A 20221-nucleotide genomic window follows, 5' to 3' on the forward strand; every position below is an offset into this window, starting at 1 on the left:
TTGTTGTAAAAAAAATCTCCATTACTATCCGGTCAAGTCTCGTCCACCGGTCTTGGATGTTTTCTAGGAAATGATTGAAGATGAACTACTTACATTAAAAAGGAACACAAAATTTCAAGGACAGAAATATCATAATCTAATGATATCAGAGCAAGAGCTCTGAAAGAACTTAACGAGAACTCTGACCTCCTCATAAGGAAAGCAAAGGACGATCCGCTGTTATATTGAATGTGGGACTTTATGAAAAATTCCATTGGGAAATCTGCAGACAAAATGTGACCGATGCTCTAAGGAAGGTGAAAGATTCTGAAAGAAGCCGCCGAGGACGAAGACTCAAGACTGATGAAGACGACAGCGGAGAAACCGCGACTCACAGATCAGAAGAGAAGAATCAGGGAATGAAAGCTGTGAGAAAATGTAGAGAAAACCAGAGCAAGTCTGGAGAAAAATCATCTATTATAGGACGAGGCCGAGAGACGTCATCACATCCCCCGGAGCCAACAAGAGTCTCCTCTCACCTGGTGATGTCAGAGGCCGGAGCTCCTCCATCATCACCTCCTGGTACCGATCCTGGTGTCCTTCTAGATACTCCCACTCCTCCATGGAGAGATAGACAGCGACGTCCTGACACCTTATAGGAACCTGACAACAACGACACCGCCATCACCCAGAATCCTCCAGTGCTGCCCTGTATAATGTCCCAGCAGTCACCTCTCCGCTCATCACCCAGAATCCTCCAGTGCTGTCCTGTATAATGTCCCAGCAGTCACCTCTCCGCTCATCACCCAGAATCCTCCAGTGCTGTCCTGTATAATGTCCCAGCAGTCACCTCCCCGCTCATCACCCAGAATCCTCCAGTGCTGTCCTGTATAATGTCCCAGCAGTCACCTCTCCAGTCATCACCCAGAATCCTCCAGTGCTGTCCTGTATAATGTCCCAGCAGTCACCTCTCCGCTCATCACCCAGAATCCTCCAGTGCCGTCCTGTATAATTTCCCAGCAGTCACCTCTCCGATCATCACCCAGAATCCTCCAGTGTTGTCCTGTATAATGTCCCAGCAGTCACCTCTCCAGTCATCACCCAGAATCCTCCAGTGCTGTCCTGTATAATGTCCCAGCAGTCACCTCTCCGCTCATCACCCAGAATCCTCCAGTGCCGTCCTGTATAATGTCCCAGCAGTCACCTTTCCGCTCATCACCCAGAATCCTCCAGTGCCGTCCTGTATAATGTCCCAGCAGTCACCTCTCCGGTCATCACCCAGAATACTCCAGTGCCGTCCTATATAATGTCCCAGCAGTCACCTCTCCGCTCATCACCCAGAATCCTCCAGTGCCGTCCTGTATAATGTCCCAGCAGTCACCTCTCCGGTCATCCCCCAGAATCCTCCAGTGCTGTCCTGTATAATGTCCCAGCAGTCACCTCTCCGGTCATCCCCCAGAATCCTCCAGTGCTGTCCTGTATAATGTCCCAGCAGTCACCTCTCCGGTCATCCCCCAGAATCCTCCAGTGCTGTCCTGTATAATGTCCCAGCAGTCATCTCTCCGGTCATCACCCAGAATCCTCCAGTGCTGCCCTGTATAATGTCCCAGCAGTCACCTCTCCGCTCATCCCCCAGTACTGTCCTGTATAATGTCCCAGCAGTCACCTCTCCGGTAATCACCCAGAATCCTCCAGTGCTGTCCTGTATAATGTCCCAGCAGTCACCTCTCCTGTCATCACCTAGAATCCTCCAGTGCTGTCCTGTATAATGTCCCAGCAGTCACCTCTCCGGTCATCCTCCAGAATCCTCCAGTGCCATCCTGTATAATGTCCCAGCAGTCACCTCTCCGGTCATCACCCAGAATCCTCCAGTGCCGTCCTGTATAATGTCCCAGCAGTAACCTCTCCGGTCATCCCCCAGAATCCTCCAGTGCTGTCCTGTATAATGTCCCAGCAGTCACCTCTCCGGTCATCACCCAGAATCCTCCAGTGCTGTCCTGTATAATGTCCCAGCAGTCACCTCTCCGGTCATCACCCAGAATCCTCCAGTGCTGTCCTGTATAATGTTCCAGCAGTCACCTCTCCGGTCATCACCCAGAATCCTCCAGTGCTGTCCTGTATAATGTCCCAGCAGTCACCTCTCCGCTCAGCAGCTCAATCATCTTGTTGCTGAGCTCTAGGATCTTCTTCTTCTTCCTCTCATGTATCGGGGGGTGCGGGGGAGGCTCTGTGATGGGGTCCGGGCTCCGCCCTCCTGACTCCTGGAGATGGATGATGGGAGTCACACCCTCCCCCGGTGTCTTCCTCACTATTGTGTAATCCTGTGTATGGAGAAAAGTGGTAAAACACAAAACCCCAGAGAGATAATGAAATAGTTGTGGCTTTCTAACCCAAAACCTAATTACAGGTTTCTATTAACACTTTTACCCACGAGACTGTTTTCACCTTTCTGATTAGGCCAATTTTTTCAATTCTTATTAGTTTGACTTTAATTTTGATCAAAATTACACAGTGACCCTATTTGGGCCATGTGTGAACACGCTCTTGCATGCTGCATGTACACTCATTTATATTCCAGTTCATTTCTTTCGTTTTTTTTCAGCTAAAGGGGTCCTCCCATCTCCAAGATCCCATCCCAATATGTAGTAGGTGTAATAATAATAATAATATTAGCAAATACCTTCAATTAGAAATGTAGTATAGTATTTTTGGTTGGCTAGCTCTCTTACCCCATGTGCAGAGCATCGCAGGACCTTAGGTATCCATGGTTACGACCACTAGCAGCTAGCCAACTAACTGTGATTTTATCAGTGGACGTAACCATGGATACCTAAGGTCCTGCGATGCTCTGCACATGAGGTAAGTGGCGAACCAAAAATACTATACTACATTTCTAATTGAAGGTATTTGCTAATATTATTATTATTATTACACCTACTCCATATTGGGATAGGATCTTGGAGATGGGAGTACCCCTTTAAGTGTGCACAAGTGTGGTAATCTCATGTGGTGTATGGCAGGGGGCTGCACTCCTCGCAGTATACAATGTATCTCGCTGTGGACAGTTTTCTGTCAGGAGAAGAGTCCTCTCGTCTCAAATTAAACTCCACAATATAATATTTTTCCAGTAAATGCCTCCAGGTAGAGGGTGATGATGGTGGTAGTAGTCTGTGCACCCGAGCCCCAGTCATAAAGAAGCCTAAAGAACTTAAACAGAAGTCCCTTTACTGGGGATAATGGGTCAAATTCTTAGGCTGTGTGCCCACGATGCGTTTATGAAGCGTTTCTGCAGCAGCAAAAACACTGAAGAAATGCATCAAAAACGCTTGGTAGAAGGCCCGCCATGTCCCCCAATGATAATCCGCGTGTGCTGTGCTCATGCTGCTCAAATTTCCACTTCCGTTTTTCATGGTGAAAAAAACGCAGCACCATCAATTATTTTGCAGCAGCGCTGCGTTTTCGCCGCCATTGACTTGCATTGAAACGCTTCAAATCTGCAAATATGTAAAACTACTTGCAGAATTAAAGTGGATTTGCAACGATTTTGGAACACAAGACTGCAGCAAATGGGAAGTGACCTCATGCGGGGGCGTTCCAGCCATCCCATAAATCCAGGAAGACGAGAATCCCATACCATTCCTGTCTTCCTGGATCATGGCTGAGCACCTGGGGTGGTACAAGATGGACCTGAATGTCCCGGTCATGATTGGTGTCTGCGGGTGTCTGCGCTGGAAACCTGCGCAGTGTCAGCATGGACTCTGTGCGGTGTCTGCAGTTGTCAGCGGGTGTCTGCGTGCAGGCAGACATAGGTCTATGTGACACTACTACTCCCATCGGCCTATGTCTGTCCCCCGTCCACTAGTGGCAGCAGGATCAGCTCGATGGGAGGAGTAGTTCCCATCAGCCTGATCTTGCTGTTAAAATTGCCCTAATGTGTCCGTAAAACTGCCCCATATGTTATTTTTGGCCCCCATAGGTTTATATTTTTGCCCCTATACATTTTTTATTTTTTGTATGCCCCCATATATTTCTTTTGGCAACCTATTTTTTTTTTATTAATTTAAAGTCCCCATTTTTGTTTTGCTTGGTCCCCAATTAATTTTAAAAATACATTTCATTGGTGGCCAGTGGTTGCCTAAAGAAATTTAGTTTATACATTACCTGTTCCCACCGATCACCACCTAAAATAAAGTAAAAAATAAAAAAAATACACCTATACTCACCTATATGCCTAATTCCCCAAAGCCCTCAATCTCCTGTAATAAAATATAAAATAACACAATTTTATCCTTACCCCTCCGTAGTAGTCCACGAGTGTCCCATGAAGATCTCCAGATTAGAGCAGCCACATAAAATGTGACCGCTCTATACCGCTGCCGCCGCTACAATGGCGGGGCCGTAAAGCAGCCCCGTCATTGCATAAGCGAGTTCACCGGAGTTCAGGCAGCGCTGCTCCGGTGACCTCCTTTACGGCCCCGCTGACCATGAGAAATTCCCACGGTACAGCAGGGCCGTAAGGGGGGGTCACCAGAGCTGCGCTGACTGAATGCACTCCGGTGACCTCAGTCAGTGCCTCACACTGCCGGGAGCGGACGTGTTCCCGGCACTGTGAGCTTACAGCAGCCATGACAGCTGTCACATCTCCAGATGTGACAGCTGTGCATGGGAGATCATCGCAGGAACATGGACAGGTAATTATTTTTTTTTAGTAAATTAATAATTAAATAAAATTGTGTTTTATTTCAAATAAATAATTATTTTCTGGGTGTAGTGTGTGTTTTTTCTTTTTAACTCTTTGTAGGTTAGTAATGGGGGTGTCTTATAGACGCCCCTCATTACTAACCTGGGCTTTATGGCAGCTGGCGCTGACATGAACCCCACTACTATTACCCCCTGCCACTGCACGAGGGTAGCGTGGAAGAGCGAGGCTAAGCGTCAGATTTGGCGCACAAATATGATGCGCCAAATCTGGGGCGGTTGAGCGCTGATATTATAGCCTGGGAGGGGGCCTATAACCTTGGCCCCTTTCTAGGCTATTAATATCAGGTCGCAGCTGTCCGCCTAGCCTTTGCTGGCTCCAATTTATAGGAGGACACTATGTCATTTTTTTTTTGGGGTCCCCCTGTAGAATGGACAGTAAAGGCTAAGCTAACTGCTGCGGCCTGATATTAATAGCAAGGGAAGGGGCCATGATCCCTGGCTACTTCCCAGACTATATCAGCCCTCAGCCGTCTGCTTTCCCTCTGCTGGTTATTAACCCTCTGTCAGGGGCAACTGATCTGACAGGCTCAGCTCACTTAGTTTCATTTCTCGATTTTCAGTGGTTTGTCTGGGAAACACCCTCCTCCCAGTACCTTCCTAAAGGCTGTGTGATTATGTGTATTCTCATTTATTACATTCCTATTAAGGTAACTGATCACTTTTAGTGCATTGAAATTTTAATAAAAGGACAATATAGCCAATTTTCTAGCCTGTGCCTGACAGGTGCAATGCCCCTAAACTCGTTATGAAACATACTGCCCCTGACGGAGGGTTAAAAATACACGTGAACCCACCCATTTTTTTTTTTAAAATACATTAAAATGTAAGATTATTGTACAGCGTATGCGTGACCAAGCATACATTGAAATGGGTCTGTGTGTGTTTCCGGTATGTGTGGAAAAAGTCATCACCATTCGTACCGGAGATTCTGACGTGTGAAAGAGCCGTAATTGGATACTGGGTGAGGAGTGTGTGTGTGTGTGTGGGGGGGTGCGCATGTATACACACGTGTACATATCTACATAGAGTATGTATGTGTGGCACCCCAGGGGTCTGGTTTCCACAGTAACAGCAATGTTATGTCTGAGAGCAGGTGGGAGGTCTCTTGGTCAGGGATCTTATGCATGCCACACCTCCTGCCCAGTCCTGGGAGGGGAAGAACTTCCCCTATATAAACCTGGGGCTGAGGCAGGGTGAGTGAGTAGAGAAGAAGAAGAGACAGAGAAGCAGATATAGAAAAAGAACATCAGGAGCTCTGTGGGAGCAGTACTACAAGGAGTCAGGGGCTGGCAGCTGCAGAGCTCGCCCTGACTGAGAAGTTATCACCGGACCCGGAGTCCGAGGCTGTGGGGACTAATCTTTACCCAGCAGCAGAAACCGACCGGCAGGGGACTGCAGGTCCTCTGGCCCAGAAACCCGAAGGCACGGTCACACGCGTGGGACCAGCTCCGCCATCGTGGAGCGGAAGCCATTAGAAGGCCCCGAGTCACCGGCCATACGGGTGAGCACCACACGGTACACTCAGGGACGTGGGCTACTTATACCCGCCTCTAGCAAGTAGCCAGAAGAGTATCGTTAGTTTGGGAGGCCTACAACTCCGCCTGGCCAGGGGAGATCCCATCTGCTCAAGGACTGACCAGGCCCCAATCGCTAGCCAGTACTCCGGGAGGGTCTATCTTTGTCACCAGTAAAGACCCTGAACTACACCGTACCGTCTCCGAGTGGTTCCTGCTACCCCCATCATCCACGTCGGCTGCCCTGAGGCCATACCCCTCCCGTTGGGGGTTATACTATCACGCTGCACAATCCTACCACCGGCCTCAGCGGTCTGCCCTGCAGCAGCAGCTCCTTAGCTGTACTCAACGGGTGGCGTAGTCGTCCAACATCTACCGCTAATACAGCGCCACTTAGTCTGACTCCCTGGGCACGGACCGGGTCACCGCCACGAGACTACAACCCTCAACAGATCCGGCTCCGGGTAAGCTCCCGCGTGCGCAACGCAGCGCGACACAGGCCCAGGGGCGCGTCAACTTTTGGCGTAGTCGGCAGGATTTCGTGCCCGCAACCACCGGGTACTGGTGCCTGAAAAAGAGACTCTTAAAACTTACCTGTGGTGAAGATTCCCGCCATCCGGCGCCATCTTCAGCCTTCTTCCTGCCATCCGCGAAGTTTTCCCGCCATCCGGCGCCATCTTCTGCCTTCTTCCCGCCATCCGTGGAGTTTTCCCGCCGTTGGACGCCATCTTGAAGACGCCGCGCGGGAAGAAGAGGGGCGTGGACTCCGAAAGCGCGCGAGAACTGAAGCCCCGCCTCACGTCCGGACGTTGCGTAAGGTCCTGGAAGGAGCCCAGCAGACGCCGACGTCACAGGAGCGCGACGGAAGGTCCTCAACCCTGACGATCCACTGCGGAGCCGCGGCCTACGGAAGAGGATCATCGCAAGGTAGGCCACGGTCCACTAGGGGGGAGAAGGATGTCGGATACGGAAGAGAGCTTCACCGCTCCAACCCCCACCAGCGCCACCGCTGTTGCGGTCATGCCTTTCACCATGCCCTATATCCCGGGGGCAGCCTGGCTACCCCAGTACTCAGGTGAGTCACATACCCTGCAGGACTTTAGAGAAAAGCTGGATAGCCTCTTCCAGGTGTACCCCCTCACAGAAGAGCAAAAAGTGAGCATCCTGGTGGCCCAATTAACCGGGGCAGCCCAAAGGGAGGTAAAGTTCTGGCCACCTGGGGGGAGGACTGTCGCAGGGATATTAACCCGGCTGAGGGACACCTTTGATACCCGCACCTCAGCCGAGATCAAGCTTAGATTCTACGGGTGCAAGCAGCGAGCACAAGAGAGTATAAGGGACTATGCACTAAACCTACAAGAGGCCCTGAGAGCCATTAAGCAGACCGACCCTGACGGCGTGGGAGACGAGGACCGGCTGTTGACTGAACAATTTATAGAGGGTTTATATTGCAATGCCCACCGAACCCAGTTGCGGGCAATGGCCTTACAGGACCCTCATCTGGGATTTGCACAGTTCAAGGACAGAGCCATCCGGGTACTCCGAGAACCGGCACCAGGTGGTGTTGTGGCCCACAGACGCCGCACTACCACTTACCACCAGGAGGCGGCGCCCTTGTCGGCAGGGCCTGTGAGAGCTGATGCGCAGGCTTTGAACAATGACCCGGCTCTAGACCTGCACCATCAGGTCCAAGAGCTAGCGAAAAGCGTTGCTGCGCTAACCCGAACTGTGCAGTCTTTACAGGTTTCTACTCCAGGGAAGATCCAGCTGGCATCAGGACCGGAGGACATCCCGTGGCGTCGACCAAGGAGGACGCCACCGGCCAGAGGAAGACCCAGCGACCGATACAACGAGGACGGACGACCCATCTGCCGCCGCTGCAATCAACCCGGACATATGGCAAGGTACTGTCCTTTAAACTGGCACAACCTGGGGTAGAGGGCCAACCCCCAGGAAAAAGATCACCAGGCCCATCGAACTGGCGCGACAAATATGTGGGAGGACGTCCAGTCTTGCCTGTGGTACTGGATGGCATCCCTATGAGTGCCCTACTGGACACCGGGTCACAGGTCACCACCATCCCGTACGTGCTCTTCAAGCAGTACTGGAATGACTCGGATATCACCGGCTACCCTGACGACGACTTGAGTATCATCGCCAGCAATGGTCAGCCCGTGCCACAGATTGGATTTAAAGAGGTGACCATTAAAATCGGTAGAGTCGAACTGGCAGCACAGGGACTGATCATTGTAGACATTGACAAACACGAGAGTCACCCAAAGATAACGCTAGGAACTAATGTAATTGAAAATTGTCTTGCAGAGGTGATTTTCATTTTACAACAGGTTGCCAAGAACGCCAGCTCCGGCCAGCAGCGAGTGCTCCAGAAAGAGATCCGGGCACTGATGCGACGGCAACAGCTAGAACTCTCCGGTGGTGAGACTGGTAGCGTAAGAATGTGTGACCCTTTCCCTATTGCCATGCCCCCAAAAAGTGAAATGATGATTTGGTGCCGGGCGGCTATTGGTCTGAGAGGTAGAGATTACCAGGCAATGGTAGAACCAGTTTACTCAGACAGTAGGCCCACCATTTTGACAGCACGGGGGGTGGTCAATGTACGCCATGGGAGGGTGCCCGTTCGCATAATAAACATCGGGAAGAGGGAAGTGTACCTGCCCCGGTATGCCACGCTAGCCAAATTGTATACCATCAATCAAGATTCCATACAGTCCGTAGAACCCTTGCCTCCATCTTCCCCGGAGGAAGGTAACGGCTCTAAGAAAACAATGGAGGACTGGTGTCAGCAACTACATTTGGGTACTGACTCCACTCCCTCACACCAGAAACAGGGAGTCTATCGGGTGGTTCAAGAGTACGAGAGAGTGTTTAGTAAACACCCGTTAGACTTCGGGCGAGTCAAGGGGGTAGAACACCACATCCCCACGGGAGACCATCCTCCCATAAAAGAGAGGTATCGACCCGTACCCCCTGCACACTACCAACACGCCAAGGGGATGCTTAGAGACATGAAGGAGGCTGGGGTGATCCGGGATAGCTGTAGCCCCTGGGCAGCTCCACTAGTCTTAGTCAAAAAGAAAGACAACACCATGAGGATGTGTGTAGATTACCGGAAAATCAACCGTATCACACACAAGGATGCGTACCCCTTACCAAGGATAGAGGAGTCTTTGGCTGCTTTAAGATCTGCTAACTTCTTCTCTACCTTGGATCTCACTAGCGGGTACTGGCAGGTTCCTGTAGCAGAGGCGGACCGGGAGAAGACCGCATTCACCACCCCGATGGGACTCAGTGAGTTTACCTACATGCCGTTCGGACTCTGCAACGCACCAGGAACCTTCCAACGATTAATGGAGTGCTGTCTGGGCCACAGAAACTTCGAGACGGTCCTGTTGTACCTGGACGATGTCATCGTATATTCCAAGACGTATGAGGACCACCTGAAACACCTGGCGGAAGTGTTCGAAGCTCTGGCAAGCTACGGCCTAAAGGTGAAACCCTCCAAGTGTCACCTCCTGAAACCAAAGGTGCAGTACCTGGGACACGTGGTGAGCGCTGATGGAGTGGCCCCCGACCCTGATAAGATCACCGCAATTAAGGAATGGCCAAGTCCCTCCAGTGTAAAGGAAGTGCGGCAGTTCCTCGGGTTGGTAGGCTATTACCGCAGATTCATCCCCGGTTTCACCAAAAAGGCAGCTCCTATGCAGGACCTCCTGATAGGCCAGTCCCGGAAGGCCAAAATCCAGAAGCCGCCCTTCAGATGGGAGAAGTTAGAAGAAGAGTCCTTCCGCCAGCTGAAGATGGCCCTCACGGGGGATGAAATCCTGGCGTACCCTGATTACAGCCAGCCCTTTATCCTCTACACCGACGCAAGTAACATCGGGCTAGGAGCCGTGCTGTCCCAGATCCAGCAGGGGAAAGAACGAGTAATCGCTTACGCCAGCCGAAAACTGCGACCCACCGAGAGAAACCCTGAGAATTACAGCTCATTTAAACTAGAGTTCCTGGCAGTGGTGTGGGCAGTCACCGAACGCTTTAAGCACTACCTCGCTTCTTCCCGGTTCACCGTGTACACGGATAACAACCCGTTGACACACCTGGACACAGCAAGACTCGGTGCCCTAGAGCAGAGATGGATGGCCCGTCTGTCCAACTACGAGTTCACAATCAAATACCGGGCAGGACGCTCCAATACCAACGCGGACGCCCTGTCCAGGATGCCAAACCTACCGGACGTAGGAGAAGATCCAGAGGGACTGGAAGAAGTCGAACTCCCCGCGTTCCACCGTCATGGGACTATCCAGTATTCCCACCGGGTAAGGAGTAAGCAAGCCGCTACGTTTAACCCCTTGCCTCACTACAACTGGGCGGAAACGCAAGACAGTGACCCTGCCGTCCGACTGGTGAAGGAGATGCTGACTCGGCCAGAGGCTCACCTTGACCCAGACGCTCCGGAGGAAGCCAAGCAACTGTGGGCTGAGAAGAGTCGACTGTTCCTTTATAAGGGGAAGTTGTGCCGCCGAATGGTTAACTCCCGGACGCATGAACTAATCTGGCAAGTAGTGGTGCCACGAAGAGACGCAGCCATGGTGATGGAGGCATACCACGACGGGGCTGGACACTTCGGATGGAAGAAGCTAGAGTTCCTGCTGCGCGGGCGGTTCCACTGGGTAGGCATGAGGGGAACCATCGAGAGGTGGTGCAGAGACTGTGGCCCGTGCAACCTAAGAAGGAAGGACCGTGCCAGCCAGAAGACTCCCCTGCAGTCCATCGTCACCTGGCAGCCGTTGGAACTGGTAGCCTTGGATCATGTAAAACTGACCCCAAGCAGAAGTGGCTACGTCTACGCGTTAACCATCGTGGATCATTACTCCCGGTTCTTGGTTGTCGTCCCCGTCAAGGACTTAACGGCTCAAACAGCAGCTAGAGCCTTCCAGCAGCACTTCTGCCGTCCGCACGGGTACCCGGACCAAGTGCTGACGGACCAGGGACCTACCTTTGAAGCGGAGGTCTTCCAGGAATTCTGCAATCTGTATGGCTGCCGGAAGATAAGGACGACACCCTATCATCCGCAAACTAATGGACTTTGTGAGAAAATGAACCAGGTGGTAATGGATCTTCTGAAAACGTTGCCCCTGGAAGAACGCAGTCTGTGGCCTGAGAAGCTGCCCGATCTGGTGGACCTATACAACTACATCCCGGTAGGTTCCACCAACTGTACCCCGGCTTACCTAATGAGGGCGAGACCTGGTAAGTTACCTGTTGACCTGGAAATGGGAGTCCTGACACCCGAGGACACTTCACCAGAAGCAGACTGGGACACAGAGAGGCAGCAGCAGTACCGAAAAGTACAGGAGAGTGTGGAGCGAAGTCTCTGTCAAGCTAGGGAAAGACAAGAGAAAACTTACAACCAGTATGCTCCCGCTGTTCCCCTGGTACCCGGAGAGCAGGTCTTGAAGAGGAAAAGACGGCTCCACAAGTTGGACGACCAGTGGGAGAAGGACCCGTACACCGTACTGCCCTCAAGCCACGAGAACCCGAAGGTCTGTACCATCAGTAAAGACGGAGGGGAGACCATAGCCATTGTATCCCGGGATCACCTGAAAAAGTGTCCTGAACAGCTATGGAACCCTGAAGAGGAACAAGAAGACCATCGACCCGTAGAGGAAAGGGAAGATATGGTTAGTACTGTGCTCGGAGACTTCCCTCGGTCTTGGACTCAAGTCAATGGTGCAGTTGTGGTACCCGTACTCACCTTCCTCCAACCATCATCCCAAGCACCTACGGAGCAACAGGTAGAGCTGGAAGAACAGCCGGTCCAGGAGGCAAAAGACCCCACACCAGCAGACCAGGAGGATCAACCCTCTGCTTATAGTGAACCTGCCATACCTCTAGTGAGCCAAAGGGCCCGTGGACAGCTGCTCAGTTTACCCTTGACAGCTCCTACACCCTGTAGTTCAGGGCCAGACAGTCAGCTCCGTAGGTCCACTAGGGCCACTAGAGGCCAGTTACCCGCACGTTGGAGGATTTGAAGTGTATAAATTGTTTTATTTATGGTTACCTGTTTTTCTTGTTGCTTGTGTATAATTATGTGTTTCTAGTTATTTATAGGAGTCCTTGGTGTATTTACCGGGAATCCTTTGTACATGGTTGGAGCGTAACCTAGGGATGGACTAAAGACTGTTAAGGACTCGGGTCAGGACAGACCCCTACCTGGTTACGTCTCCCTGTTTTGGTGAAATGGACACCTTGCTTTTCTTCAAAGACTGCACCCGGTTGCGGACACGCCGTGACCATCTTTATGTGTTTTTCTTGTTGTATTATTAATGTTTATACCTTGTTATGTTTTTCTAAAAATATGTTTAGTCCCGGAGTACTAAATTTCTCTAGGGGGGAATGTGGCACCCCAGGGGTCTGGTTTCCACAGTAACAGCAATGTTATGTCTGAGAGCAGGTGGGAGGTCTCTTGGTCAGAGATCTTATGCATGCCACACCTCCTGCCCAGTCCTGGGAGGGGAAGAACTTCCCCTATATAAACCTGGGGCTGAGGCAGGGTGAGTGAGTAGAGAAGAAGAAGAGACAGAGAAGCAGATATAGGAAAAGAACATCAGGAGCTCTGTGGGAGCAGTACTACAAGGAGTCAGGGGCTGGCAGCTGCAGAGCTCGCCCTGACTGAGAAGTTATCACCGGACCCGGAGTCCGAGGCTGTGGGGACTAATCTTTACCCAGCAGCAGAAACCGACCGGCAGGGGATTGCAGGTCCTCTGGCCCAGAAACCCGAAGGCACGGTCACACGCGTGGGACCAGCTCCGCCATCGTGGAGCGGAAGCCATTAGAAGGCCCCGAGTCACCGGCCATACGGGTGAGCACCACACGGTACACTCAGGGACGTGGGCTACTTATACCCGCCTCTAGCAAGTAGCCAGAAGAGTATCGTTAGTTTGGGAGGCCTACAACTCCGCCTGGCCAGGGGAGATCCCATCTGCTCAAGGACTGACCAGGCCCCAATCGCTAGCCAGTACTCCGGGAGGGTCTATCTTTGTCACCAGTAAAGACCCTGAACTACACCGTACCGTCTCCGAGTGGTTCCTGCTACCCCCATCATCCACGTCGGCTGCCCTGAGGCCATACCCCTCCCGTTGGGGGTTATACTATCACGCTGCACAATCCTACCACCGGCCTCAGCGGTCTGCCCTGCAGCAGCAGCTCCTTAGCTGTACTCAACGGGTGGCGTAGTCGTCCAACATCTACCGCTAATACAGCGCCACTTAGTCTGACTCCCTGGGCACGGACCGGGTCACCGCCACGAGACTACAACCCTCAACAGATCCGGCTCCGGGTAAGCTCCCGCGTGCGCAACGCAGCGCGACACAGGCCCAGGGGCGCGTCATATGTGTATATATATTTTTTATATTAATTACAGGGGCTGCAGTTCTTGTGGCATCCTGAATATTTCCAAAATGGTGAATAGGGGTTTGACTAGGAAATGACATTATTGGCCTTTTTTTTTTCCCACTAACTTTATTTGGCTTCAAAAACGCTTAAAAAACGTTTACAAAACGCATCAAAAAACGCATCAAAAAAGCGTCAAAAACGCATCAAAAACGCACATAGAATCTTCATGAATTTTTCTGGCAAGGAGATGCAGAAATGGTCAGGAAAATTTCTGCTTCATTTCTGCATCGTGGGCACAATGCCTTATTCACAAACGGTAGGGAGCTGAGCTACAGGATGATACTCAGGCTGAGTTCACACGATGCGTTTTTAATGCGTTTAAGCTGCGTTCTTGCAGCTGCGTAAACGCCGCGGAAACGCATTAAAAACGCATGGTAGAAGGGCAGCAATGTTCCCCAATTGAAATCCGCATGTGCTGTGCCCATGATGCAGATTTTTCCGCAGCGTAAACGCTGTGCTCAAAAATCCGCAGCATGTCCATTAATTTTGCGGAAACGCTGCGTTTTCGCCACCATTGACTTGCATTAGAACGCGCCAATTCCGCAAGACTGCATCTGTACTTGCGTAATTGGCGCGTTCTAATGTGCGGATGGTACCCAGGTGTGGAGGAGAGGAGAGTCTCATCCGCACCCAGTTACCATTAAAAAATCTGTAAAAAAAAGGATAAAATAAAAAATAAATGTATATTTACCTTCTGTCGGCCCGCGCAGCGCTCCCGCTTGGTTCCCGGCACTTTGCAGTGAGTTGAAGGACCTGCGCTGACGTCAGAGTCATGTGACGGGTCACGTGACGCTGATGTCGGCAGGTCTTTCAATTCAAAGTGGCCGGCGAGGGAGAACGGAATGAGCGGGACACCGGGGGCCATCGGAGGGTAAAGTATACATGTATTTTTTATTTTTACCACTCTCTCGGTTCACACTATATAAATCCATGCCTAGTTGTCAAGCACTTTCCAAGTGATGCTAAAATCGCCTGGAAAGCGCTTGTCAATCCACATGCAGAAACGCATGGGGGAACGCATGTGAATCCGCATGTATTCTGCAGGAAAAATGCATGCACAATCCGCATGCATTTTTCTGACAAGGAGATGCAGAAATGGTCAGGAAAATTTCTGCTTCATTTCTGCATCGTGGGCACATAGCCTTATTCACAAGCGGTAGGGAGCTGAGGTACAGGATGACACTCATGGTTGAATATTGTTCTGCACCTGCAGACAGGCAGATCCTGGAAACCTCTGGTTTCATCAAATCTGAATATTTCTTCCTCAGCGCTGTGCTCTGTTTCTGCCCTGAGGTAATTCTTCCTAATATGAAGACTATCAGCTCCCCTTATTGTGTCTGTCCCCTTTTTAAGCGCAGCAGTCAGGGAGAAGGTAGGTAACTCCTTCACCTACAAAATGGCTTCCTCTTCTCAAAATGTCTGACCACCAACTGCCTCTTCAATCCTTAACTACCTCACAGGATTTAACTCCTCCCACTCTCATGTGACTGTTAGAGCTGCAGTCATTGGCTGACTGCCCAGAGGCGTTTTTCCAGAAGCTTCTGCATATTAAACAGAGCTGGGTCACATGATCAAGCCTGTTAGAGGAAGATTAACCCTTTTTGTGCTGCCTGTTTACACAAAAAAAACACAGCATTTATATGAAACACACTATATATCCGGTATCCCATAGGGATAGGATCTTGGAGATGGGAATACCCCTTTAATTCTTCTGAATATTAAGTTATATCATTAATATTAACCCCTTTACCCCCGAGGGTGGTTTGCACGTTAATGACCAGGCCAATTTTTACAATTCTGACCACTGTCACTTTATGAGGTAATTACTCTGGAGCTTCAACGGATCCCCCTGATTCTGAGACTGTTTTTTCGTGACATATTGTACTTCATGATTGTGATAAAATTTCTTCGATATCACTTGCGTTTATTTGTGAAAAAAATGGAAATTTGGTGAAAATTTGGAAACTTTAGCAATTTTCAAAATTTGAATTTTTATGCCCTTAAATCAGAGAGATATGTCACACAAAATAGTTAATAAATAACATTTCCCACATGTCTACTTTACATCAGCACAATTTTGGAACCAAAATTTTTTTTGTTAGGGAGCTATAAGGGTTAAAAGTTGACCAGCGATTTCTCTTTTTTACAACAAAATTTACGAAACCATTTTTTTAGGGACCACATCACATTTGAAGTCACTTTGAGGGGCCTTTATGACAGAAAATACCCAAAAGTGACACCATTCTAAAAACTGCACCCCTCAAGGTGCTCAAAACCACATTCAAGAACTTTATTTCAGGTGCTTCACAGGAAATTTTGGAATGTGGAAGAAAAAAATTAACATTTAACTTTTTTTACAAAGATGTTACTTTAGACCCAATTTTTTTTTTTTCGCAGGGGTAACAGGAAAAAATGGACCCCAAAATTTGTTGTGCAATTTCCCCTGAGCACACAGATACCCCATATGTGAGGAAAAACCACTGTTTGGGCGCACGGCAGGGCTCGGAAGAGAAGGAGCGCCATTTGACTTTTTGAATGTAAAATTTGCTTGAATAATTAGCGATGCCATGTTGCGTTTGGAGAGCCCCTGATGTGCCTAAACAGTGGAAACCCCCCACAAGTGACACCATTTTGGAAACTAGACCCCTCAAGGATTTTATTAAGGGGTATAGTGAACATTTTGAACCCAAAGGTACGACACAGAATTTGATAATATTAGGTCATCATATTGAATAAGTTGTCATTAGTGCTCGCTACATGATTTTGCATCAGGTACTCGGGTATGCACCATGTATCGCGAGTGCTCGAGTCCCCGCTCGCATGTTTCATGGTTATTAGACACCCCAAAAAAAACATGCGGGGATCGCTTGTGCATGGCAGGCAATCCCCGCGAGGTTTTTTTGGCCACAATGCATATGGGGCGGAGACTCGAGCACCCGCTATACTTGGTGCATACCCGAGCACCCGATGCAAACTCAAGTAGCGAGCACTTGCGCTCAACACTAGTCGCCATATCGTCATCTTTTTTTTTTTTTACTTTTGAAAAAAATCCCAACCCCGAACCCAGCCCTAACCCTAGAGTTTATTTTTTACGCCGTCCCTCATGCGGTATAAGTGATTAGACGACTTTATTCTTCGGGTCGGTGCGATTACAGTGATACCAGAATGATATCGGGTTTTTATGACTGACAGCTGTCACACACTAAAAGACGCATTTTTTTAAAAAAAAAATCTAGTTTTTGCATCGCCATATTTTGAGAGCTATAATTTTTCCAGATTTTGGCAGACAGAGTCATTTGACGGCTTGTTTTTTGCGGGACGAGTTGACGTTTTTATTGGTGCCATTTTCAGGCACGTGCCATTTTTTGATCACTTTCTATTCCAATTTTTGGGAGGCAGAATAAACAAAAAACAGAACTTTCAGAATTTTTTTTTATGTTTTTTTTATTCTGTTCCGCGTGTGGTAAAATTGATAAGGCAGCTTTATTCTTCAGGTCAGTACGTTTACAGCGGTACCACATTAATATCATTTTTCGATGTTTTTGCGCTTTTACACAATAAAAGCTATTTTATAGAAAACAATTTTTTTTGCATCGTTTTATTCTGAGAGCTATAACTTTTTTATTTTTAAGCTGATGGAGCTGTATGGCGGCTTGTTTTTTTGCGGGACAAGATGGAGTTTTCAGCGGTATCATTTTTATTTACATTCGCCTTTTTGATCGCGTGTTATTACAATTTTTGTTTGGCGGTATGGTGATAAAGAATTGTTTTTTGCTTCGTTTTTTGCTTTGTTTTTTTACCGTGTTCACTGAAGGGGTTAACTAGTGGGACAGTTTTATAGATCGGGTCGTTCCGGACACAGCGATACCAAAAGTGTACTTTATTTATTTTTATGTAAATATGTGTATTTAATTAATAATTTTTCCTTTCTTTGTTGTTGTTTTTTTTAAAATGTTTTTACAAATTTTAAAAACTTTTTTTTTTTACACTAATTTACCTTGTCTCTGGACGGGACATCAACTTTTCCTGCCCGGATCGCTGATCTAATACTCTGGATTGCTTGCATCAGGTGCTGCATGTACGGTGAATGTCATGAAGAGGTTAAATGGAATCTGTCACTAAGTTATTGCCACTGACTGGCAGCTTTCTGCCTATGCACAGTGTACAGAGAGCGGCCAATCAGGGCTGTGGGTGGAGCTATACAGAGCTCAGAGCACTACTAGAGCTACAGCAGAAAAAAACAGGGATTTCATCAGAACTGCAGCGAGCAGCCCAGCGACCGATCGCTGGAATCAGGGTCTCTGCCCCCACATCATGCTGCTCTCAGATCAGATAGCAAAACCTGATGTCGGACTTGTTACATAACACAATAAAGCTGATAGAAATGTAGAGGAGTTACCTCTCCGCTCAGCAGGGAGATGATCTCCAGGGTGAAGTGTAATAATCTTCTGGTGGTCTCGTCCTCGTCCATCCTCGGGGTCATTCAGGAGAAGGAGGGATGAGCACTGGATCAGCTGAAGGGATCTCGTCCTGCCGGCTGATAACAGAGAGCAAAAGCTGCACACAACCAGGACGGAGATCTACACTGAGAGCTAGAGGACCTGTGGTGACATCACCGCCATGTGATCAGGGGGCGGAGCTCAGGAGAGAAGTGGTGAAGGACCTGTGATAATGATGACGTCACCACAGCTCCTCCCCCTCAGTGCAGCAGACGCTTCATACTTATCCTGGATCTCTGTTCTCTCTGTTATCAGCCATTATACAGAGACCTGCGCCCAGGAGACATTATATACAGAGCAGAGAACATTCCCCGCAGATTATATTCCTGGAGACAGAACAGGATCTGTGTGACGTCAGCACTGAGGGGATTCCAGGAGGAGACCAGAGGCCGAGAGACCGGATCCATCAGTGGTCGATGACGTCTTGTAGATGTGATCGGAGCCTTAGTTACAGGATCCATCGCTCGTGGTCGGTGACGTCTTGTAGATGTGATCGGAGCCTTAGTTACAGGATCCATCGCTCGTGATCGGTGACGTCTTCTAGATGTGATCGGAGCCTTAGTTACAGGATCCATCGCTCGTGATCGGTGTCGTCTTGTAGATGTGATCGGAGCCTTAGTTACAGGATCCATCGGTCGTGGCTGGTGACGTCTTGTAGATGTGATTGGAGCCTTAGTTACAGGATCCATCGCTCGCGGTCGGTGACGTCTTGTAGATGTGATCGGAGCATTAGTTACAGGATCCATCGCTCGCGGTCGGTGACGACTTGTAGATGTGATCGGAGCCTTAGTTACAGGATCCATCGGTCGTGGTCGGTGACGTCCTGTAGATGTGATCGGACCCTTAGTTACAGGATCCATCGGTCGCGGTCGGTGACGTCTTGTAGATGTGATTGGAGCCTTAGTTACAGGATCCATCGGTCGTGGTCGGTGACTTCTTGTAGATGTGATCGGAGCCTTAGTTACAGCATCCATCGGTCGTGGTCCGTGACGTCTTGTAGATGTGATCGGAGCCTTAGTTACAGGATCCATCGGTTGTGGTCGGTGACGTCTTATAGATGTGATCGGAGCCTTAGTTACAGGATCCATCCGTCGTGGTCGGTGACGTCTTCTAGATGTGATCGGAGCCTTAGTTACAGGATCCATCGGTCGTCGTCGGTGTCGTCTTGTAGATGTGATCGGAGCCTTAGTTACAGGATCCATCGGTCGTGGCTGGTGACGTCTTGTAGATGTGATTGGAGCCTTAGTTACAGGATCCATCGCTCGCGGTCGGTGACGTCTTGTAGATGTGATCGGAGCATTAGTTACAGGATCCATCGCTCGCGGTCGGTGACGTCTTGTAGATGTGATCGGAGCCTTAGTTACAGGATCCATCGGTCGTGGTCGGTGACGTCCTGTAGATGTGATCGGACCCTTAGTTACAGGATCCATCGGTCGCGGTCGGTGACGTCTTGTAGATGTGATTGGAGCCTTAGTTACAGGATCCATCGGTCGTGGTCGGTGACTTCTTGTAGATGTGATCGGAGCCTTAGTTACAGCATCCATCGGTCGTGGTCCGTGACGTCTTGTAGATGTGATCGGAGCCTTAGTTACAGGATCCATCGGTTGTGGTCGGTGACGTCTTATAGATGTGATCGGAGCCTTAGTTACAGGATCCATCCGTCGTGGTCGGTGACGTCTTGTAGATGTGATCGGAGCCTTAGTTACAGGATCCATCGGTCGTGGTCAGTGACATCTTGTAGATGTGATCGGAGCCTTAGTTACAGGATCCATCGGTCATGGACGTCTTGTAGATGTGATCGGATCCTTAGTTACAGGATCCATCGGTCGTGGTCGGTGACGTCTTGTAGATGTGATCGGAGCCTTAGTTACAGGATACATCGCTCGTGGTTGGTGACGTCTTGTAGATGTGAACGGAGCCTTAGTTACAGGATCCATCGGTCGTGGTCGGGGACGTCTTGTAGATGTGATCGGAGCCTTAGTTACAGGATCCATC

General features: G+C 49.5%; 1 protein-coding gene across 1 annotated transcript in view; it reads right to left on the reverse strand.

Moving 5' to 3' along the window:
• LOC141201523 (uncharacterized) overlaps positions 1-18345 on the reverse strand; it is a 31400-nt gene extending 13055 nt beyond the window's left edge. Inside the window, exons 1-3 of the mRNA XM_073663525.1 lie at positions 18127-18345; positions 2118-2300; positions 519-642 (exon numbers count right to left, since the gene is read on the reverse strand). Of these exons, the coding sequence (XP_073519626.1) occupies positions 519-642; positions 2118-2300; positions 18127-18210 (391 nt within the window). The 5' untranslated portion in view covers positions 18211-18345. The remainder of the gene's footprint in view (positions 1-518; positions 643-2117; positions 2301-18126) is intronic.
• Positions 18346-20221: the final 1876 nt, after the last annotated feature.

This window comes from Phyllobates terribilis, unplaced genomic scaffold (assembly GCF_046119375.1).
Source record: "Phyllobates terribilis strain yellow unplaced genomic scaffold, ASM4611937v1 Scaffold_117__1_contigs__length_5270597, whole genome shotgun sequence".
In the NCBI taxonomy this organism is placed as follows: domain Eukaryota; kingdom Metazoa; phylum Chordata; class Amphibia; order Anura; family Dendrobatidae; genus Phyllobates; species Phyllobates terribilis.